General features: G+C 46.4%; 1 protein-coding gene across 7 annotated transcripts in view; it reads right to left on the bottom strand.

Moving 5' to 3' along the window:
- Positions 1-14,313: 14,313 nt before the first annotated feature.
- pou2f2b (POU class 2 homeobox 2b) overlaps positions 14,314-23,438 on the bottom strand; it is a 65,387-nt gene continuing 56,262 nt past the window's right edge. For 3 of the 7 annotated variants that reach the window (XM_076041007.1, XM_076041006.1, XM_076041008.1), the window contains 12 exons: positions 22,721-23,077; positions 22,371-22,476; positions 22,172-22,263; positions 21,907-22,053; positions 21,665-21,806; positions 21,423-21,571; positions 19,999-20,196; positions 19,661-19,866; positions 18,954-19,022; positions 18,526-18,599; positions 14,772-16,367; positions 14,314-14,741 (listed from right to left, as the gene is read on the bottom strand). In XM_076041007.1, coding sequence (XP_075897122.1) covers positions 16,045-16,367; positions 18,526-18,599; positions 18,954-19,022; positions 19,661-19,866; positions 19,999-20,196; positions 21,423-21,571; positions 21,665-21,806; positions 21,907-22,053; positions 22,172-22,263; positions 22,371-22,476; positions 22,721-23,077 — 1,863 coding nt within the window. In that variant the 3' untranslated portion in view covers positions 14,314-14,741; positions 14,772-16,044. Of the gene's footprint in view, positions 14,742-14,771; positions 16,368-18,525; positions 18,600-18,953; positions 19,023-19,660; positions 19,867-19,998; positions 20,197-21,422; positions 21,572-21,664; positions 21,807-21,906; positions 22,054-22,171; positions 22,264-22,370; positions 22,477-22,720; positions 23,078-23,438 lie in introns of those variants that run through there. The other 4 variants (XM_076041010.1, XM_076041011.1, XM_076041009.1 and 1 more) reach the window with 3 other exon arrangements.

The following is a 23,438-nucleotide window of genomic DNA, read 5'->3' as shown; positions in this document are numbered from 1 at the left end:
TATTTTCATCATTGGTGCCCTAGACGGAGAAACCGCACTCTCTCTCTGTCTTTTCCGTCAAATTACCATGGAAATGAGCTGAGCCATTCAAGAACAAAAAGCTCCTTTTTTTGCGGTGCAGAAAAGTACAGGGGGGTGAGGGGGGGTTGAGACGGGGTAATGCGAGAGAGTCGGCTGGAAGGCAGGCGCACAGAATGTCTGTTATATTAAACCAACGTCTGGCAAGGTGTCAGAGCCTGTAACGTACACGGAGGGAGAGGGAGAGAGCGAGGGAGAGAGAGGGAGAGAGAGAGGGAGGGAGAGGGAGAGAGAGAGAGAGAGAGAGAGAGAGAGGGAGAGAGAGAGAGAGAGGGAGAGAGAGAGGGAGGGAGAGAGAGAGGGAGAGAGAGTTCATTTAGCTCCCAGGGATGTGACATTGATGGACAGAGGCCTCGGTGGGGGCGGACGGGCCAGCAGAAGGAGAAGGAAGAGGAAGAGGAGATGGAGGTAACCTGCCTGCAGAGAGGAAGACGATCGAGGCCAAAGGAAGGTGCAGGTGTCAGGCTGCCAGAGAGAGAGAGAGAGAGCGACGTGCGACAGCAGCTACTATATTGAGCAGTGGCTCCTCGTACCTGACAGAGGAACTCACTCTTCCTCCTGGCACTGCCAGCTTCCTCTTCCTCTTCCCCCGTCAACGCTCCCCCCGAACGCTTCCCCCCACCCTCCTGCCCCGCCACTCGACCCCTCCTCACGCTCTCTTCCTGCCGCTCCCCGAGTCTCCCCCCCCCACTCCTCCCCCTCCTTATGTTGGATTTAAATATATTTTCCGTCGCCTCTGTCTCTCCGTCACCTGTTTCCACTCGGCACAATCACAAGCCAAGGACTCGCCGGACACTTCAGAACCCCGACCTTCTCTTCTCGGGCCCTGTTGAGTTTTGGTATTATTTGCATGAATGAGAGGCAGGCGTGATTGCAAGTGCAACAATTAATAGGAGACTGACTTTTTTATTTCTCGTTTACCCCAATGGCTCATACAGTCAGTCACTAGGGAGGGTAATTAAATGATGTACAGAAATAAATTGTTTAACAATGTTCTTTCATGTAGCACTGGGTGAGTAAACCAGGCTGTTTTCAACCAATTCAGAGATTCTGTGCTAATTTCTAATGTCATGGACTCTTGGAATGACTTTTTCTGATTGGCCAATGGGTGTGCAAATAAACCTATTTGCATGGTTGTACACAGTCGGCTAACTTCTTAACCACTGGGGCAAGAGGACTGTTAGGACTGTTAGTTTTGCAGAATGGGACCCAACCCTCGGGGGTATGCTTGAGAATGGAAATTAAAAGAATGAACCCAACTAAATCAGGATGAAATCTAAATCTAATATCAAATTATCGGATAATAAACTGTGACCAGTAATCAGGCGGTAATCAAGCCACAGCAGAGGGCGTGAGACTGCGCCGAGGCAGCCGGTGGATGGAAAGCGTCCGTCACGACGCTTCCACGTTGAGCCTTAAAAGAGTTTAACGCACACCTACGAGTTCATTATCCTTTACATAACCAGCATCTCCGTCTTCTCGGCTCGTCTCTGGCCGCGCTTGCTGCTCTGTGCCCAGAATCATGAGAGGCTCAAACTCATGGCATGTTTTTCTTTTTTTTAATCTAATTTACAAGGGTGTGCTTGTTTTCATGAACACGTCTGGCCAGAGACAGAGCAGAGTGGATAGCCTTCACAGTCCAGGCCGCCGATCACACCGAATTATTATTATTGTTATTGCTCTCTGTCTTTTGTTCGTAGACCAGCTGTTCAATCTGTAACACTAACGTCTCTCTGTGTGTGTGTTTGTGTGTGTGTGTGTGTGTGTGTGTGTGTGTGTGTGTGTGTGTGGGAGGGAGAGAGACGTACTGTACATACAGGACAAGGTCACATCCAGTAACAGCCCTCCCTCTTCTTCTCTCTCTCTCTGCCATCCTTAAAATTCATCATCCTCAAACGGGTCGCCGTCTGGGTCACTCGCTCGCCCAGTTCCCCCGTCCACACGCGATGCCCACGTGCATTACGCACAGCGGATGACCCACAACCCCTGGAGAGAGACCACCCTCACCCTCCTCCTCCCGGCGGGCCACCCAACACCCGGAGGCTTGTTTCAGCCGTGACTTCACATGTTGTGCCGGGGGCGGAAATTCAGATGACGTTGGGCGGAACATTCATCCGAGTGACATTTAGTCACTCCGGTTCAAAACAACTTGTTCTCACATCCTCTCACACGTACGGAGCACCATTAGAACACATGACGAGAAAAAAGCGTTCGCTTTCCGCGACTTTGCACAGCCGAAGCAAAATTATTTAATTGCCCCAAAACTGAAGTCGCGCCGCGTCGCTAAACTCAAAGCCTTCACCCTAAAAATTCCGCGCTCAATTGATGAGGATCAAACAGAAGACAAAACATCCCCCATTACCAAAGACTTTCCCCCTCTCTGTCCTTATCAATCCAAAGTCCTTTCACAGCTGGAGGACAATCCGGAAGGATCTGTCCCCTTGGCCGGGGACACTCAGTCTCAGCCCCCCCCCCCCCCCCCCCTCCCTGCCACCACCTCCCCACTTCTCCTCCCCGTGCCTCTCCCCCAGCCGCCCGCCCGCCACCCCATCATCATTATCAGCCGGGCAGGGAGACAGCAGGCCTGTAGGTGGTTGAGCTATGTGTCATATATTACATGCCAGTGCAGGGGAGGGAAGGACTGACACAGAGCATGTGTTACACTTGCTCAGTTTGATGTGCTCTGCCCTCGCACAGGCGCAACCGCTGTGGGTGGCATAGCTATGTGTCATAATCACCATCATCCTTTCTGCTTTGTCGGATGGCTCCGCGTGTTGCGCGCGTTTGTTTTTTTTTTGCATCACTATACTGTAAGGTCCCTTTGTGGAGGTGTGTGCTGCCGAGTGGGCTCATTCACAGTGTGGGTGATGCATTTATGCAGTGGCACTGATTCATTTCCCCCGCTTCACCCCTCCTCTGTTTACTGTGTGTTGCAGCAGTTGGTGCATCATGTACGTCCTCGGGTAATTATTTATACATCCTGCTGGTGAGATTGGCCCCGCGCGAACAGTACGTTCAGTACCAGCACATCGAAAGCGCACAGGCGCGTTTTTGAGTCGCCGACGCCGGAGTTCGAGACGTTTCATCCGCTCGCCAACGACACGTTTTGGTGGAGTCTTACGGCACTCTTACGGCAAGGAATGCAAGAGAGCAGCTGAGCAGCTCCCCGAGGAAGGAAGTGTGGTTGAAAGTCTCAGAACGGCAACAGGTTTTGACTCACGCTGAACTTCTCTGAATTCGAGCGGCGGGCTGCTGCAAGGCCACGTTGGTGGCAGCCGTCACGCTTGTCGGGCTGGGAAGCTGACTTCCGCTTCCAAACGCAAAAGGACGTACTTTTAAACTTCTTCAAACTACAGATGCGTCCTTGCCAGTAGAATTTTTTCAGTTCCAAAATCAATATATTTCCAAAAATGTGGATGACACACAACCGTGAGGTGACTGATCACTTTCCATCGGCGGATGTTATCCAGCAAAGAATCCGCTCTTTCCTCCGGGGTTAAAGTCATCTCAAGAGGCTTTTCTAAATCCTTTGTGGTTCATTTCCACCGCTGAAGTGTCGCTGACAGTCATTACTGCCCATCAAGTTGGGTGTGGGCGTGCAATAGAAGTCGTGTTGGAAAAATCTATCATATGTAAAGTGTCCACGTATGATGGATGTCAGCACTTTAGCAGAATGCAAAACTTAAGAATGTTTTGGCGAGTGGGAAGTGGCATCGCTGCACTGTCAAAAGTCCTGTACTTCCTGTTTGTTTTGTGTGTAGCCTCTTTGGGCTAATCAGTAACAGTGTTTACATGGACTGTCTTTTCAATCAATCTTCTTGAATCAACCAGCTTAGTGGTCTAGTGGTAGAGTATCCTGTGACTAGTGGTAGGTTGTGGGTTTGATCCCCAGCTGGGTCATACCAAAGACTGTGAAAATGGTACCCATTGCCTCCCTGCTTGGCACTCAGTATTCGGGGTTGGAATTGGGGGGTTCGATCACCCAATGCCCACCACTCCCTCAGGGGATGATGGGTTAATGCGGAGGATACATTTCGCATCCTTGTGACAATCACTGGGACATTTTTGTTTCAAATTGAGAGATCAGACTGCCCCGTTGACCTAAAGACTGAATACAGTACTCAATCATTCATCTTCTATAGGGCCACATAGAAACAAACAACCATTCACACTCACATGCACACCTACGGACAATTTAGAGTGTTGACAGAGAACATGCAAACTCCACACAGAAAGGTCCCAGGCCCGGGCCCCGGAATCGAACCCACAACCTTTTTGCTGTGAGACAGCAGCGCTAACCACTGCGCCACCGTGTCGCCCTGAATACAGTACTGTTTAAGTTTATTTATTTAGACAGTGTGTATTGATAAAACACTTATTACATAGGAAGTCACTGTAAATATGAGGGACTTAGCACTGCTGCTAGATTTCATCCATAGTCCCCGACAATACAACAACTAACATAAAATGAACAATTTGCATATAGACTACAACAATATAATAATCCAGCAACTGATGAATTAAAATTATATTCAAATACTAAAATTGCACACAGTGACATACGCGCACGATCCCCCGCACAGCTGCAGCCCCTGTGTGCACTCATGTGTCATTCAGTTCTGGTCGTCATCCCCCTTCTGCACATGCTGCTCTGCGCTCGCGTTATATGTTTTTGTTTTGTTTTCGCAGTGACGTCCAAATCTCCCCTCTCCACCTCTGAGAAGAGCTATGATTAAGAAACCCAGAAGGCGCTTCGCACTAAATGACTCCCACATCCTGATCTCTCCCCGAGTGCTCTGATGATGTTCATTTCCGTGGAGCATGGACACCCTGCCTTCATTCAGCTTTTCTTTTTTTTTTTTTGGTGCCATTTTGTTGACGTTTGAGGCAAAAATGCAGATGACAGAAAAGATGAGAGGGCGGATAAGAGAGTGAAGCGCGCGGCGTGTTTACAGCCTCGCAGGGACACGTTTATGTAACGCTGATCGCGCCGTAGTTTCACATTTTAACCTGAAGGACTCATTCACAAGCGCGTCACTGGCGCTGCGCAGATGACAGGAAGACACAGAAAACCAGAAAATTAGAGTTCTGCAGAGCCGAAACCTCTCGATGCCACCCTCGATGCTACTCATAAATATATGCTAAATGATGCACAACACACACACACACACACATACACACACACACACACACACACACACACACACACACACACACACACAGTCGCTGGCAGAGCTGACAGCTGACACCCAGTCTGCGGCCTTCTTGCTCGCCCGTTCGACCTTTACTGGGACTCTTCCAGCACCAGCAGAACTGCCGGTGTGTCAACTGAGTCCCGACACGATCAGATGTGTGTCTCTTGTTACCCGCTTCATGCCAGAGTAGTTTTACAGCCTCTGTGCCTGACTTTATGGGCACCACCATGTCAAACATCTCATGCACCGGCGGTGGCAAGAAGAGCATAACGATGCCCATAAGTGTCGTCACAAACAATTTCATACCCCTCTTTAATAACTGTATGGAGGAGGTCTGACATTTTGACTCAGTGCTGTTACGTAGCAACAACGCTCGATCTAATGAAAGTACTTATGCAGTAATTATTCTAGTTCCAGAATAATTAGTTCTAGTTCTGAAACGAGAGTGGGAAAACAGCTGCTCAAGGACTGGTGTTATATAAAAGAAAACAGATTTAAAATTGTATGCGGGGTTGAAAACATATCAGGCCGACAGTGCTGTGACAAATGTGGCAAGAAAAGACCTTGAGTGAGAAAAAAATAGTCAAGTGGAGTCAAGTCAAGAAAGAACCTTGTATTTGAAAACACTGGAGTATGAAGGTTCATGGCTGGTTTTGTCTATTTTTGAACTTTAAATTGTAAAGGAAAGCAAAAGTTTTTGACAAAATAAGGCGTGAACTGTTACCATAGAAAAAAGGCACCAAAAATGTCTCAATTTTAGGTGAGAACGTGAATGTTGTACTGAGTCAACGCAGCACTCCCAGAGTCACCCTGGTGATAGGATCACATGCTCACCAGCGCCGTGACTCAACTCAGAGGTGGGTGTCTGAAAGCTGTCACACACACACACACACACACACACACACACCACCATCCTACCTAATCATCCACCTACTGTGCCACACACCGGGTGGAGGAGGGCGGGGGGGGAGAGGCAGACAGACTGAAGGAGAGGCTGTGAACAACAGAGGGAGAGGAGGATGAGGAGGAGCACGACAAGGAGGAGGAGGCTGGAGAGGAGGAGGAGGAGGAGGAGGCAGAGGAGGAAGAGGAGGTGGAGGACAACAGTGACAAAATTGTCACGAACAAACACACTGTTGCTGAAGAGAATAAGGCCAAGCGATCCGGCCGCTGTCTGCTAGGTTGTGTAAGCAGATGTCTCCTGACTCAGCCGAGACAAAACGTCCAGGGACAAGGAATATTTATTATTATTATTTTTTTTATCCACGAACACGTCTGTGGCGTGAAACACTGTGAGGAAAACAACATCTCCTCCACTTCTAAATTAAGATGTTTTCTTTTGCTGGTGGTGCTTCACACAAGACCGAATACCTTTGTAGTTTTCAACAACAATAGGAGTTTGATTCATTTAGTGACTTAGTTCTCTCTAAACTATAATGACTCAAGCTGTGTTACACTCTGGTGGTTTTCCATATTTGGTGCTGTTTTAAAGGTCAATATATTTCAGAGTTATCTATTTTGTTAGTTTTTTTTTGTCATAAACTTGAAATGAACACAAGCATAAAATAAAATTCTGTAAAAATAATACATTTCACTTCAGTCAGAGCACTTTATTGTACCTCACCAACACCTGGGTGGTTATTTGTCACAAAGCTGGAGGGAAATATTAGTACCATGTGTGACATCGCAAAGGGTGATTGCTTGTTTGTTTGTTTTAACCATAACTTGGACACTGACAGTTTAAGACTGGTCAAACTATTGCGGTCATTTCAAGATCAGCGCAACAGGCTCCATTACTTAACATGAAGTTAGTTGTGTTTCTTGTTTTTTTCTTCTTCCATAAATCTGATCACTCAGTTAGCTCATCTGTATGATACTAAAAAAGAACAAACAAAAAAAAAAACAAATAAAACGTCATTCACAAAAAAAAAAAAAAAAAAAAATCTTTTACGACAAAGCACCAACATTGGACGTCTGCTTCACTGGGCCAAAATTAGTTCACTGTGGTGAAGATGAGAAAAGCGGTAATTTGGGCGCTGGAGACAGATTTGTTTTTCCACTGACGCAAATGATAAACCGATTACAGAAATAGTGCGGCGACAAAAACACGTTGACTAATTGAACTGACTAATCTAGCCGTTAGAAATGGTAAATAAGAAAGCCACCGCTTTGCCAAGAAGCCAAACCCTTATTTGAATGAACAAATAGGACACTAAGGACTCTAACAAGTCTCATGTTTGACAGGCAACTATTGTTTTTTTTGCGTCAACATTGTTGAAAGACAAATGAGGGCCGAATTGTTGTGTTGAATATATCAAAATACAGATGCAACTTGTATCTGCGACTTGTACTTGTATCTTGTATCTTGCATTTGCTTGATTTAAACACTGGCCATGTTTACAACAATATATTGGGCAGTTTCCACCAGAATTATGAACTTTATTCAGATTTTGTTTTGGCAGCAAAACTGAAAAATGTATTAAGTGAACTACATTTTTTTGGTTAAAATATTAAATTCTTCCCCGTGACCCTGAATAGGAATAAGCGGGTATAGAAGATGAATGAATGAATGAATATTAAATTCTTAATTTAACTGAATAAATGAATCACATTGTTTGGCTAATTTCTATCAAGGTTTATTTTATTAAATCATTTACTAATAGATGTGATAAATTGGGATGTTTAACATTTAAAAAAAAGTAAACATGCATTTATAATAATTCAATGTATTTTTCTTTTCTTTCGTTTTAATTTAACACCATCTTCCACTGAGAAGGGATGTGTGCCAGGGTCACAGACACTGTGACCTCTGCTGGAAAGGGATATTAAATCCAACTACGCCCTCCATTGGTCAAAAAGTGGAACGACACCTTCAACGTGCGTTTCCTGTTTCACATGTGAGGCTTCTTCCCCGAACCTGAGGTTTTCGCAGAAAATGGATACACAAAGAAGCAGAAAGTAAAGAACAAGACAGGAGGCAGCCGGCAAGGGAGGCCGGGGGAGCGGGGTGGGGGGGGTGGGGGTGGGGGGGGGGGGACAGCTCACTGGTCAAGTTTTTTTTTTTTTGTCTCCTGTTTTATTTGGATGAATGAAACACTTTCAGTTACAAAAATGACTTAAAATGAATAACACTGTACAATGAACAAGTAGAATCATTTTTCTTCCTTTTTTTTTAGGGAGTTTTCAAGATAAGTACACTAAAAGGCTAACTGCTACCACAACGGGGGAGGAGGGGGAGGCGGAGAGGCAAATGGAGGGGGGGGTAAGGGGGTAAGTACAAGATGGAGGACACACACACACACACACACACACACACACACACACACACACACACACACACACACACACACAGACAGACTGTTGTGACAAGTGGAATTAAAGCTACATGTTTGAGGAAGTTAGTGCAGCACACACACGCACACGCACACGCACACGCACACACACACACACACACGCACTCACGGTTGCAGGTGGAAAAGAAAACTTTGTTCCAGAGAAAACACTTGGCAAAACCCAAATCCACACACTTGCACTGGGACGGAGACAACACACTCAGGGTCAAAGGTCAGACAGATAGACGACAGGGTCAAACAACAGGTAGCCGGATGAATGGGGGTGAGGGGAAGGGGGGTGGTTGATGGGTGACGGGGAAGGTGGGGGGACAGAAGGGGGGAGGGCGGGAGTTAAGCGGTACTCTGGCAGCACAAGCAGAAAGGACAAGAACTCAAGAAGGATCAGAACAGCTACAAAGATACCAAGAGAAACGTCATTATCATCATCATCATCATCATCATCATCATCATCATCATCATCATCACCGTCATCGCCACCGTCGCCATCGTCGCCACCGTTATCGTCATGATCATCATAATTATGAGAAGCTTAAGATTACTTTTTTTTTTTTACTCCAATGACAAATACTTAAAAATATACATTTCATCATCATCATCTTAATTATCATCATTATTATTTTATTCCCTTTGGATAGCTGAGGTTAACGCTTCAAAGACAGGCTCGCCAGGTGACACCAGGTGAGGGGGAGGAGCTTGAGGGGGAGCAGACAGGATGAAGATAGAGAGAAAGGAGGATGGGGGGATGCAGTGGAGGCCCTGTGTTGAAGAGAAGGTCAAGTTCAGAGATCTTTGGTTTTTATTCTTTAACTTCTGTCTCGCTTTGCTTGCGTGGCTGAGAAGAGAAACCTTTGGACTAAAGCTGTATTGTAAGAAGAGAGAGGGGAGAGAGAGGGATGAAAGGGCGGAAGCGTGCGGCTGTGGATGAGAGTGGGCGGAGGAGGACGGAGCGGCTGCTGCTTTGGCTGTTTTCTTTGTTTTGTTTTGCTCGCTCTTGGTGTTGCAGACATGTTACACTGGTGGATAGTTGCATTTATTGAAGGTTCCATGTCTTGCCCATCACCTGATTTTTGTTTTTCATCCTGGCTCCAGAGGAGCAGCACTGACAGGATTAAAAGCAGTGCATTTAGCCCTCTGTTTACAGCCTCCCACAAACAGAACTGATGCTTTCTTCCACTATCCAAATATTTTTGAAAAGGGTAAAGAATAAGGTGGTGCGAGGCACAACAGGGCTGTAGTCACTAACTCTTTATGATGTCACAAAGGGTCGATTTCCAGAACCGAACCAAAAATAGACCATAGATAGACCTTTCACGCATAATATGGAACCATTAAAAGAAACGTTTGAAAAATGAAAAGACTGAAACCACTCTCTTGTCTGACTAAAAATTAAAAATGACTACTTATTTAAACAACTAAAAACAACTTATTTCAAGATTTTTTTTTTTTGCTATTTACTAATCAAAATGAGATCACACTTCAAAAACAGGCAATGCCAGTTGATGAGCAAAGTGTTCATTAGGCCTCAAAATGGAAGAGAAAAACCAGCATGATCCAAAAAGAGTTCTCTCGGCCACCAGTGAGGGGCGCTCCAGAGAGGCAACTCTCCTGTTAGCATTTTGTTGTCAGCAATTAATTTAAACATCTACAGATGGAGATACGAATGGATCCTCGTGTACATTTCAAAACACCGCTTTGCTGATGCTGCAGAATATTTTTTTTCATTCCAGATTTGCAGAGGCAAAATGGAGCTCGTACAATTTACTGTCTGTCTTTATGACGACTTTGCAGACGCTGGAGCGGCAACAGCCCTTTCACCTAGCAAGAAAACAAGTAGCAATCGGTGCGTTCCACCTGAAGAGATTGAGATTTTCATGGATCTGCTGGATTGTAATCCAGAGGAAGGAGAGGCAGGAGCTCCTGCACACCTGGGTGGACGCCGGCGTTCCAGGAGGCGCTGAGGACGTGCAGCATCACGTGGCGGGGCATTGACTTTGGTATCATGCGCTAAGAGGGGTATCCCCACCACAGCGACCTGCACCCTGACCCCTCGGAACGCCGAGGTCCACACAGCGAGGGGCAGGAACACACTTGGGCCATCTCTTGGGGTAAAAATGAGAGAGCAAAACAAGAAAACTTTCTCAGCCGGATCTCCTCGAGCGTCTCTCCGCCGTCTCATCGCACGCAAAACACACGCACCCTGAGGTGTGAGAGGTGTCTGTAGGTGTCATCTGGCGACCCGGTCTCAGCCAATCCCCTGTTTACTGCTTAGCAGCGCTGCCTGGTGGCCACACAGGGACACCGCCTGGTCAGTAAGACCCGTCTCGTTATACATTGAAGGCAAAAAAACAAGCAAACAAACAAAAACAGAACGATGTCCAGGGCTTACTGACCCCTTTTGCGGTAAAGTTGCTCCGAGGCACGAAAGCTTGATCCTGGATCAGCGTCAAGGAGCAGCTCTAAAGGCCGAACAAGTCCGCGTCTGGCCAGGAGGAGGCAGCGGCGCGAAGGCAGACATGAGGAGAGGGGCTGTTTTCAAAGCTCAACACAGCAGGGGGGGAAGTTTACCAGGCTGGGACCGAGGTGTGTTTGCATGGGCTGGAGCAGGACCCAGTAGGACACTGGGACTGTTTAATGGCACCTCATCAATCCCATGATGATTGAAAAAAAAAAAAAAACAACAACAAAAAAACAAGAAAGTTTTTCAATGACCTGTTCCGAGTCAGATCAATCCAATTCTTTTCTGTTTGTTCTCCACTGGGACTGTTGGACCTGGCCTTCCTGTGTCTGCATCCAGCCACAGCAACCATCCCAGGTGCCCCTGCCTGATCCCAACCCCCCTGCATTTTTAAAGCATTCATCTATTTGGTTTATCATCAAAGAATATGAGGTATATGATGAACTATCTCTCTTTTACATCCTTTGGTGGATGAAAATAAAAGCAGTTAATCAACGTATATCAGAAGAAAAAACAGGAATCAGAGAGTTTTCAATTAGAAAATAAAGAAAACAACTAACAGAGATGCAGAAGAAGTAAGAAGCAGGAGGGCAATTCACAACTGAGAACCCCGAGGTCGCCCTCATCTCTATTGCCTCACACCTTCTTTTTTTTTACCTTCACCAAAGCCTTTGCCTCAGTTGTCTTCATTTTTTGTGTATTATTTTTGGTTGTTTAGCTGTAAAGCTTTTCTCAAGAGGCAGCATTGTGTGAGATTTACACCAATGACACGATTATTAACTTGTTTTTGTTGTTTTCGGTTTTGGTCTTAATCCTGGAAGAACCGAGGGCGTCGTCAGACTAACCGAGACCAAAATCAATCAATCGCTGGGGGAAATTCATCATCAAAAAAAAAAAAGACCCCCAAGTAATGGAGAAGTGTAAGTCCACACAGTGCTGCCTCTCGCTACAGTGAGCGGTGAGCTGATGGCTGACCAGCGGGTCAACCGCACACTCTCATTCACTCCCTATGGGAACAGCTGATGCATTATGTGTATTATTTGGCTTCAAGAATGAAGAAAGACTTTCAGAGGGAGATGTGGGGCACAGGGTGTAGAAATCCCGCAAAAATAGGAAAAAAAAAGCACCTCAAGAAATAAATTAACAAATAAATAACAAGGCAAAAACTATATAAAAACAGGATAACAAGCAGACAAATCAATCCAACCCTGAATAAATAGTACAATCAAAAGTCTAAACCATCATAGCAAAGAAAAAAAAAAGTCCAAAGAGAGATAGTTTAAATTTTTGGTCTAAAATTATTATCATCAATGTTTTTAGGATCTTTTTTTTTCCTCAAAGTATTTTTTGTAAGTTTTTTTTTTTTTCCTTTTTAATACATTAGTGATAAGTAAGCAGTAGAACATAGATTTTTTTTCTCTACAAAATCTATAGAAGCACTAACAGATACATTCCGTCTAAGAGTCAATGTGAAAGTGAGGCCCCGCCTTTTTTTCTTGTTACGGCGCGAGACCCCACGTCTAAAGTTCGTGACAGGATTTCGCGACTGGTTTTATTCACTTCTGGTGTGGAGCAAACCAAATATTCTTTGGATATGTTTCCGTCCATCAGCCAAGCCGTCGGCTTTGCCGCGGCTGGTTTTTCTGCGTGTCTTTTCGGTTTGCTGGGTTAAAAAAAAGAAGAAAAAAAGAAAAGAAAAGAAATTCAACATCCCAGACGTCACTAACGAAACCCTGCTGGTTTGTTTTTGCTCTCTTACTATTTGGCGTAATCACGTAAATCACAGAGAAAAACACAGCTTCAGCTCAGGGAAATCGACTTTGCCTCATTTCCGTGCCCCTTCTCACGCGGAGAAGGCAGTTCCTGTTCCCCTCGATCTGCGTTTGGTTTGGTTCAGTATTTGGTTGTGGTGTGTTTAAGGGTTCCTCTATTGTTTGTTTGTTTTTGGTTTGTTTTTGGTTGTTGTTGTTTTTTTGGCTTTTTGCATGTGAGTGTGTCATTTTTGGTTTGTTTTAAATCTGCCAGGACAGTCTGTTTCATTATCTAATAAAAATCTGGAAGCTAAATTTTCACAGTATTTTTTTTTTCCAACCACCTGATAAAAATCTCTAGCACGACTACGAAAAAAATAAGGAGCTCTTCTTGTATTAAGTTAAGCGAGTAGGTTATTCCAAATGAGTAATAAGCACTAAAGTACAGTACATAAAACAGCATCAAGAGACACAGCAGAGATTAAACAATCAGAACCAACCAACAGAAAAATAAAAACTGATTTTTCTCGTTTCTTTGTTTTTGTTTTTAGAAGATTTCAGTTCAGTGAGGTCATTTGCGTTTCGCTCCATCCAGGACCAGAGAGCTGAAGCCGGAGCCGGTGGGGGAAACGGAGGAGGGGAGGAAAGCGGCCTGTCGTTTGCCCTTCATCCCTCCGTCCACGCTACACAGTTCCACAGAGAGGGTGGGCGGGCCAAATGCTGCGGCCCTAAAGCTAAAAAGACAGACGGAGGGATGCGACGCCCCCCCTCCCCCTCCCTCCTCCAGCCACGTTTTGGTTCAGGGTTCTTTTTGGTTTGCTTCTGTCGTTGGCGGGGGGTGAGTTGTGTGTGTGTGTGTGTGTGTGTGTGTGTGGGGGGGGTGGGGTGGGGTGGGGGAGGGGTTGTTGGTTGCTGGGTTTTTTTTGGTTTGCGATTATTTTTGGTATCCTCTTACAAAAGAAAGAAAAAGAAAGAAAAAACAAGTGTGACGCCTGCTGCCCTCACTACAGTGTGTCCTTCCTTGGCCTGTCCCAGTGCGCCCCCTCCATCAGGGGGCTTTGGAGTTAAAGGATCATCTCCCTAAATAAAGCTTCCCCCTGTGGGTCTCTTCTTTTTTTTTTTGTATCCCTCCAAACTCTCGGGAACAGGACATTAGACCAAAGGTGCTTCCAGCAGTAAAACCTGGAACCATCCCCACCCCCCTCCCCCTCCCCTCCCCCCAACCACAACCCCCCCGCCCAGGTCTGTGTCTTTATTGTGTTCGAACGTCTCGGCCCGCGGCTCTTCGCCGAGAGCTCGCTTGGCCTTCGAGAATGCTTTGGTTTTTCCATTAGAGAACATTAATGGCAGTCTGAGGTGGAAAATGAAATGTGATGATGCGATGAGGCGACGATGGAAGACAAACACACATCAGTAACACACGTCTAGACAGACAGGTGTCCGGGGCGTCTGCGCTGATTGACGAGGCAGGAACGAGAGGCGGCTGTGACTAAAAACGTCTTTATTGACTTATTTAGCCCTCAGTCGCAACAGTTATTACTCGAAATATCCAATCACAGCTCTATTTCATACTTTGGAGAGTGGCTCGCCACTCCGGACTAACATCATTTACAGTGTGTAAACTTTTTTTTTCCTCCGCCCCATGGGCAACATTCACAGGCTTCGACCTCCTCCCCTCCAAAATTACATTTCAAAACTAAGGAGAATTTCCAAAAGAAAGGAGTGAGTCGATTAAGGGGCTAAAAAGCTTCACACGCCATGTTTTTTGTCTTTCGAAGGGGGACGGGGGGCGGGGGGGGGGGGGGGGGGGTGCGTAATAGATTCATTCACACCTGGGAATCATGGCGGAGCGTGCCAACTCTCACGCTTTGATCTATGGCACTTGGGGAGCATCTCGCCACCTCTGCTCCTGCAGGAGAGTCGCGTTCAGGACAGACACAGACAAAAATGAAAAAAAAAAAAAAAAAGTCACGGTGATGACATGATGGTGCACACGATGAAGATGATCACAACAACAATGAAAATACAACCCTTCCCCCCTGAACTGTATAAAAGTTGTACAAATAAATAAGAGCTGTTCTGTCTAATAAATAATTAAAAAAAGACCAAGCGTCCTTTCTTAGAGGGTAGAAACCGACACTACAAACCGATCTAAACGTAAAGGAAAGCTACTCTCTTGGAACCAGAGGTAGGTAAAGAGACTAGAATCAGAAGATACGGCAGAAGTGGCAATCATTTATCGACAAGTTCTCCGCTTGTTCGGTGACAATCAAAACAGTCTAAAAAACATCTAGCGTGAAGATCTCCAGAGACACATGAGCTGACGAAGACAGGATGGGTGGATGGCAGGATGGATTGACTCTTGATGTGTGTGTGCGTGCGTGCGTGTGTGTGTGTGTGTGTGCGCGTCTGTAGGAGTACTGGTGAAGTCCTGGTCCTGGATAGCTTCAGTATTTACACGTCCTTGGAATAAAGCTTTTCTCTCCGTATTTTTGGTTTTTGGTATTTGGGATTTTGGTTTGGTTGTCATTTTTTTTTTTTTGTCATTGTGTTTTCCTCCTCGGCCTCTTCCTCAGGTACATTTTTGGTTTCAACTTATCCTCCCTACTCTTCTTCCTTCAGACCCGCAGCTTGTTTTTAAAATTATTCTCAAGAAAAAAACAAAACAAAAAAAAAAATTCTCTCCATTTCCATCCATTTTGTTGTCCTTGCCGTCATTCCTTTGTCACGCCTTATAGTTATTATCTTTGTGATTTTTGGTTTATGCGCGCCAGCATGCTTCTCTGCCGCCTCGTTGTTCAAGAGTCATTGGTTTGTTTTTCTTCAGAGAGAAAGAGAAACTGGAGAGGTGCCATGCGGACATCAGCTGTTATTGGCAAAGAAAAAAAAAAAAAGGTCCCACGTTGCCTTTTTTCCCCCCCATCTGTTTTTTTGGATAGATAAAGATTTTTGGTTTCGATCTTCCTCTTTCCTCCCCTTGGCCCCCTCTTTCACCTCCTTCCCTCCCTCTCTCCTCTTTCATTCTGTGTATTTTTGGCATCGAAAGATCAGGAGAGAAAGAGAAAAGGAGCGCGGCCGCCGCCGCGAGAGGCGGGACAAAAAAAAAAATTGCGGAAGAGAAGAGCACAAGAGAGGAAGAGATAGCTTTGGTGTGAAAGGCGAGGTTCCCCTTTCCTCATTTCCTCCTCCTCTCTGATTGGCCCTTGGCGTGGTCACTCCATCTTGGCTCCGTCCAGGGAGGCCGGGCTGTGTGCCATTTCGCTGGAGGAGCAGGAAGAGATGGGACTGGAGCAGGGGGAAGGGGAGCAGGGGGTGGGGCTGATGCTGCTGGCCGAGGGGAAGGGGGAGGAGCCTTTGGCGATGACCGAGCTGAGCAGTCCAGCGCCGGGGTTCTGGCCCATGTGGAGGAGGGCCGGGTGGTTGAGGAAGAGGGATGACGGGAGGCCGCCGCCCTGGCACCCGGAGGCTCCCAGCATCACCTTGGTGCTCCCATCAAGACTGGAAAGAGGCAGCTGGCCACCACTGGCTGCTAGAGCTGAGGAGGGAGGATTAGGAGTAGGAGAAGAAGTCGTTCAAGCAAAATAAAAATAAAAAATATATATATATAGATAATTTTTTTTTTACATTCTCAGATAGTAACAGATTTAACAGTAAAAATGTCTAATTGTTCCTGTAATAGGACAATCAAACAAAAGAGCCACTTAACAGGTCCAACTGAGACCAATTGGTGAACACTGATTGGACGAAATGTGGATTTGAAAAGTTTAAAATTCTGTGTGTTTTTTGAATTCCATAATTGGCATGTTAATCAGGAAGAGGCTGCAGCAAGACACTCCTCAGAGTGATAGAAGAGCAAGAAAACAGGAAGGGGCGGCGAGTCACGCTGCTGCTAAAGCGGTTAGCGCAAGCTAGGCAGTACCTGTATTTGAGCAATTAAGTGACGCAGACACTGGAGGCATTTCTGGGAGATATTCATATATTATATATTTTATGATACTGGAGTGACCTCGACAACAGTTTGGTCTGGCGTTTGCCATCCTCGGACTGCTGAGGCGCTAACAATATGCTAATGTCACAACTGTAACAAAGCTAAAGAAGGCTCGAGCTGCAGCATCGTGGCTAAACTGCTTGGTCTGAACAGTCTGATTGGTCTGTTTGAACGAGACAGACGGGGTTTGTCGCCCCCTACAGGCCTATGTTGACCAGTCGGATGTAAGACGAAGCTCAAGCACGTAGAACAGAGGGATGAATGAACGGAAGGTGGACACGTAACTCTCCGTCCTCGGCCTCCTCGCGCTGCGGCTGATTGAAAAGCCTTCTGAGCTGCCTCTCTCTCGGTGCACGTGTCCCGCCCGCAGTCTACCGCCACGATGCGATTCACCCTCCGTGAATAACAGCATTACTCATCGCCGTCGTCGTTGCACTTCTGCTTTGAACGATGCAGCACTCGCCCCCTCTGCACGATTAAAGACTCGCCGTGCTGACGTGTGCGGGGACGGTTGGTCGCTCATTTCTGCACGACTGCACATGTATGGACCTACGTTTTGTTGCACAGGGAAATTCTGATGTTGCTCTGTAGTGTGGGAAGTGCAAGCGTGTGAGCGGGAGCGCAAGCACGTTTAAGAGACAAAGTTCAGTCAAAGCAGTTGAACCTGTTTCCAGCCATAGAAGCATTCAAAGGTATCCATTTAGACATATTCTCTAAAAATTTCCCAAACTGTTAAAGTACTCCTCCACACTGGTTGGTGAAGGAAAGCTAGCCTCTGGGAAGCAGAAGTAGGTAAAGAGACTAGAATCAGAAGATATGGAAGACAAGTTCTCCGCTTGTTTGGTGAACACTGTTTTGGTGGTGCTGTTTTTGTTTTGTTTTATTTTTACCCATCCCATGTCTCGCTCTCTCTTTCTCCCACACACACACACACACACACACACACACACACACACACACACACACACACACACACACACACACACACACACACACACACACACACACACACACACACACACACACACACACACACACACACACACACACACACACACACACGTTGGGATTACTCCTTAATAAAGTAATCTAATACTTTTTAAACTACTTCGTTTCACAAGTAATCACTTACTAATCACTAATTATTTTAGTTGAAAAAGATAAAGCAACAGTTGCTCAGTGCTTTGGAATGAACATTATTAAAGTGCAAGTTTTGCAATTCCAATTGCCTCTGTCCTCTCAACATGGTTGAACGTTTGCTCTCTGAACACAAACTGCACATTTCACAGAACAAACTCATGTACAGCACTGGTGCCTTTTGCACAGCCCAAATCGTTAAAATAATTGGAAGATTTCTGAAAAGTAACGAAATCGTTACTTAATAAAGTAATGATATAATTACCAGTTTTGCCACAGTAATTCCTGTTACATTACTCTGTTACTCAAAAAGTAGTTTAATTACAGTGGTGGATTTCTTAGTAGTTGATTACTCGCCAATGCTGCACACATATCGTTAAAATAATAAGATTTTTGAAAAGTAATGAAATAAATCATTAATATGATGATATGAGTACCAGTTTGCCACACACACACACACACACACACACACACACACACACACACACACACACACACACACACACACACACACACACACACACACACACACACACACACACACACACACACACACACACACACACACCTTGGATAGTGGCCAGGGCATTGTTACCGAGGAGGGCTTGGCTCATCCCTGTGTTAACTCCCATCACAGTGTTCCTGTTGTGTCACACACACACACACAAGCACATATACGAACACAGGCAGGCAGAGGAGAAAAGGTGAGAAAAAAAGGCAGGTTTAGCAGCAAGGTCAGAACGAGGACAAATTCAGCTGTGAGCGTACAGGGAGCAGGCAGTGAAGGCGGCTGTATAGGTGGAAACAAGGAAGCAAAGAGACGGAACATCGTGGAAAATATCAGAAAACTGCGAAAGACCTCATTAAAAATGCAACTACTGTATGTTAAAGACATGAATGATTAAAAGAGAGGAACAAGAGCGAGCTGCACTGTGCATGGTGGTTGTGCGTGTGTGCGCGCCCATGTGCATGCGTATGTGTGGTGGTCACATTCACCTCAAATTTGCAGCAAAATCGGTGATGTAGTTTGACACGTCACCGTTCTTTTTGCCCACGCGCCATAAGCTGTGAACACAAGAACCACACAAATACACGTAAAAAAACACACACACACACATACACACGCACACACACACACTGTAAAAACGCAATTATGATGCGGCCGCACAGAGGAAGCAGGGGAGTCCATTCGTGTGATTGTGTGAGATTGTGTGAGTGTGTGTGTGTGTGTGTATGTGTGGGGGTGAGTATCAGCGTCTCCAAGCTGCAGGTGAGAGGAGCTCGGAGCGGCCATCTCCACGGTGAGCGTGTTGGGATTAGCCTCAGGTTTGCGTCTGCATGCATGTATTGATGGAATTATTATTTTTTTTTTTTTTTACTTGCATGTTGACACAAGCAAGTAAAGTGGCAGTTGTGCCAAAAATACAAAGTTTGTTTACTCTATGCACTTGCCCATCGGCCTTCAATGGCCTTCAGCTTCGATCCGATCTTTGATGCTGAACCATCGGCCGCCAGAAACAAAAGATTTACTTGCTCCGACCAAATTCTGATTGAAAATTGAAACCCCTGCCCCATAATAAAACCTTGAAATAAAGTTGTAATGTTAAAAAAAAAAAAAACAGGAGATATTCGGTAACAAGGTTTTTTTCATGCAGTAGATTCACGGAAATGACCCGCTCGGGAACATCTTGCCGCTCTCTCACCCCGTGTTCAGGTTGAGTGTGCTCTGGCTGGGAGTGGCCGGGCTGGCCGTGCTGCGGGGCGGAGGGGGCGGAGTCACGGGGGAAGGCGCGGAGCTGAGGGACTGGTGGGTGGAGGTGAGGCTGGAGGTCAGCGGGCAGATGGGGGACATGGTGGACACCGTTGTGCTGCTGAGACTGGTGACGGCCTGCGACAGCTGGCTGGACATCTGGACCGGAGAGAGAGAGAGCGAGAGAGAAAGAGGGAGAGAAAGAGAGATGGGCACAATCAGGTTTTTTTTTTTTTTTAAAAGAGTCAAAATACAGGCAAAACCAACCACAAGGGGGCGCTGCATCCTTACCATGTGGGGACTGTAGCAGGGTGGTTTGTGCGTTGGGGGGGCAGTGGGCGGCTGGCTGGGCAGGGGGGGCGTGGCACTGCTGGGGTTGATGCGTTTCTCTTTCTGCCGGCGGTTGCAGAACCAGACCCGGATCACCTCCTTCTCCATGTTAAGCTGCTCGGCGATCAGCAGGATCTCCTCTGAGGTAGGCTTCTGGTTCTGCAGAGGCAGACGAGGGGCAACTCGGGTCAGTCCCGCACTCATGCAGCTTATTAAACGCCACGCGAGAGTCTGAGCCCTGAAGCGAACACAAACACAGACACACCTTTTGGTGTGTTTCAACCCTAAAAATGAAAAGACGGATGTGTAGTGTAATGATCCTTCCGTTCAGCTTCCAGCACCCTTTCCCCCTGCAGCCAGAGGGCGTCCCAGCCATCACAGGGCTCAGGGACCCAAACAAGCACTGCCTCTTCATCCACCTCGCATGTTTTTAGACTGCGGACGCCCGGCATACGTGAGCAGAACCCAAATAGGGAGAACATGCAACTTTACAAAAGAAACGCCAAGGTCGGAATCAAACCCAGGACCTTCCTGCTTCCAGGCTGCAACCACATACAAAACTCTATACTGTACAACTGTGGTGTTTCCTATGCATTGACACCTGGGCCTGCGGTGGTAGAGCTTCCATGAGCGACTTTCCCCACAAACTAGACCAGCAGCTAAAACCTCACATACACAGTCAGTCACACTGCAACTGCAAATCATCTCAAATGTTTATTTCTTGTTATGCTAATTATATGAGACACAAATCAGTGATGGCCACCAATGCATCCTCAGAAGATGTGGTTTGAAATCTTATTTATTTATTTATTTATATATATATATATATATATATATATATATATATATATATATATATATATATATATATATATATATATATATATATATATATATATATATATATATATAAATAAATATACATATACATATACATATATATATATGTAAATATACATATGTACATACTGTACATACATGTATATATATATATATGGATATGTAAATATACATATGTACATACTGTACATATTTACATACATGCATATACATGTATGTAAATGTGTGCGCACACACACACACACTTCAGTGTGTGTATATATATATATATATATATATATATATATATATATATATATATATATATATATGGATATGTAAATATACATATGTACATACTGTACATATTTACATACATGCATATACATGTATGTAAATGTGTGCGCACACACACACACACACACTTCAGTGTGTATATATATATATATATATATATATATATATATATACACACACACACACACACACACACACACACACACACACACACACACATACATATATATATCAGCTGTCTAACAACCCAAACATCTGAGGCTTCTTACCGTCATGAATGCTCGCTCCAGGGCCACACGTACATTCGTCTCGATGCTGGTTCTCTTCTTCCTGCGCCGTCCAGGAAGCCCGTCGAAGCCCATGGAGTGCGAGGACAGGGAGCTGGGGCTGGGCAGGGTGCTGTCGATGGACATGGTCTCTGAAGAGGAAGAAACATCATCACATCGTCAGGCAGCGCGTTTCGGTACCGCTGACTGACTTGCGTTGGGCGGCAGGGGGCGTGAACACTCACCTGCGTCATTGAGCCACTTCTCCAGCAGCGGCTTCAGCTTGCACATGTTCTTAAAGCTCAGGTTGAGGGCTTCGAAGCGGGAGATGGTGGTCTGGCTGAAATCGTTGCCGTACAGCTTCCCCATGGCCAGGCCCACGTCTCCCTGACGAGGAGGGAAAGGGAGAAAAGCAAAAACGATAAACGACGAGAGCCGATGTCGGATTCACATTTTTGCGCAGGTGCAGCCGGCGGGTCTGCCGAACCTGGGTGAAGCCCAGTTTGATGCGTCTCTGTTTGAAAGTGCGGGCGAACTGCTCCAGCTCCTCCAGGTCGTTGGGCTCCTCAGGGTGAGAGGCGCCGGAGGGCACCGCCGTCATCCCGCCGCTGCCCACCTCCGCACTCTTGTCTCGCTGCGACGGGTTACAACAGTGAGAATTAAAGACAGGAACAAAAAAAAGAAGGAGAAGAAAAACCTAGCCAAAAGGAGGAATTCTAGTCTGAAGTTTTTTTTTTTAAGTAGATCTCCACCTGTGCTTGGAGTCCCATTCTATTTGGAGCAGACAGCAGGCACCCTTGGTTTTGCTGAGGTAGCGGTATAAGATTTGGTGTCGTCAGGAGTCCTGGGGGAGGATAAAAAGCAAAAAGAGTCTAAACTCCTAATCTACATAGATGCTTTAGACTTGTTCTAAACAGGAAACGCTGGTGTGTCAGCGGCGAGTCCACCCACCCTGCTGGCCCTGCTGCGCCTGCGGGAGGAGGAACTGGGCAGGAGATTGAAGCGGGTGGCCTGGCACCAACACCAGCTGCTGTAGCTGCAGCAGCTGCTGGATGTCCTGTCAGAAAAAGACAGAAAAGCAAAAGTTTAGGCACAAATTATTATTTTGCGACATATCTAATAGTTTAGGAAGAAAGAAGTGAAAAAAACTCAAAAACAGGAAATTAAATGACAATCATCAAGCACTGACTGAAAGAGGAAACAGGCAAGTCATTGAGTCTATTGGCACGCGAGCAAGTTCTACAGCCTCTGAGTCCCTCAATCGGGCAGCTCATCAGGAAGGGGCTGTGATTGGTCGGTACCTGGGCGGTGAGCTGGATAGGCTGGGAGAGGGCGAGCTGTGGCGGAGGAGCCGGGACAGAGACACTCTGTTCCTGTGCACCCTGCCCCTGACTCTGTCCCTGGGACTGGGACTGAGACTGGGGCTGGGTTTGGGACTGGGACTGCTGCCCCTTCTGTCCCGCCTGCTGCTGCTGCTGCTGCTGCTGCTGCTGCTGATTCGTCGCTGCGGCTGCCTGAGCTTGCTGATTGGCCTGGGCGGCGGCGTGCGCAGCGTGAGCGGCGTGCGCTGCGTTCGAGTGCTGCACGGCCGCAGCCAGGAGCTGCGCCTGGGCCTGCTGAAGCAGCAGCTGCTGCTGCGCCGGAAGCAGAGCCGTCAGCTGGCGAGGGAGAGCGGGGAAGGGCAGGAGTGGGAAGCAGAGGAGAGGTAGGAACGGAGGGGAAAAAAAAGGAGGAAGACAAAGCACAGAGAGAGTTCAGAAGGCGTCCCCAAGCGGCAGGCGGAAGTTAAAGGTCCCACATTACACCAAGGTTCAGGGCTTTGCTTTTCATCGACTCCAATGTAGCAGCCACAGCTAATTAATGGCCCAAAAAGCCTCATATTTAGCCCTCTGTTTGCAGCCTCCCAGAGGGAGAGGCATCTGTGGCCTTTCAAATTTTCTTAGAAGCAAAGCCAGTAAAAGACCAATTTTTTCTCATTTCAGAGGAGGTGGCTGACACACTGGAGAAGCAAAGCACCGG

Source organism: Nelusetta ayraudi, unplaced genomic scaffold (assembly GCF_046127955.1).
Source record: "Nelusetta ayraudi isolate G7.1 ecotype Tasmania unplaced genomic scaffold, CSIRO-AGI_Nayr_v1 ptg000063l, whole genome shotgun sequence".
In the NCBI taxonomy this organism is placed as follows: domain Eukaryota; kingdom Metazoa; phylum Chordata; class Actinopteri; order Tetraodontiformes; family Monacanthidae; genus Nelusetta; species Nelusetta ayraudi.
The sequence above is the reverse complement of the archived record's forward strand: the minus strand, read 5'-3'. Positions and strand labels throughout refer to the sequence as shown.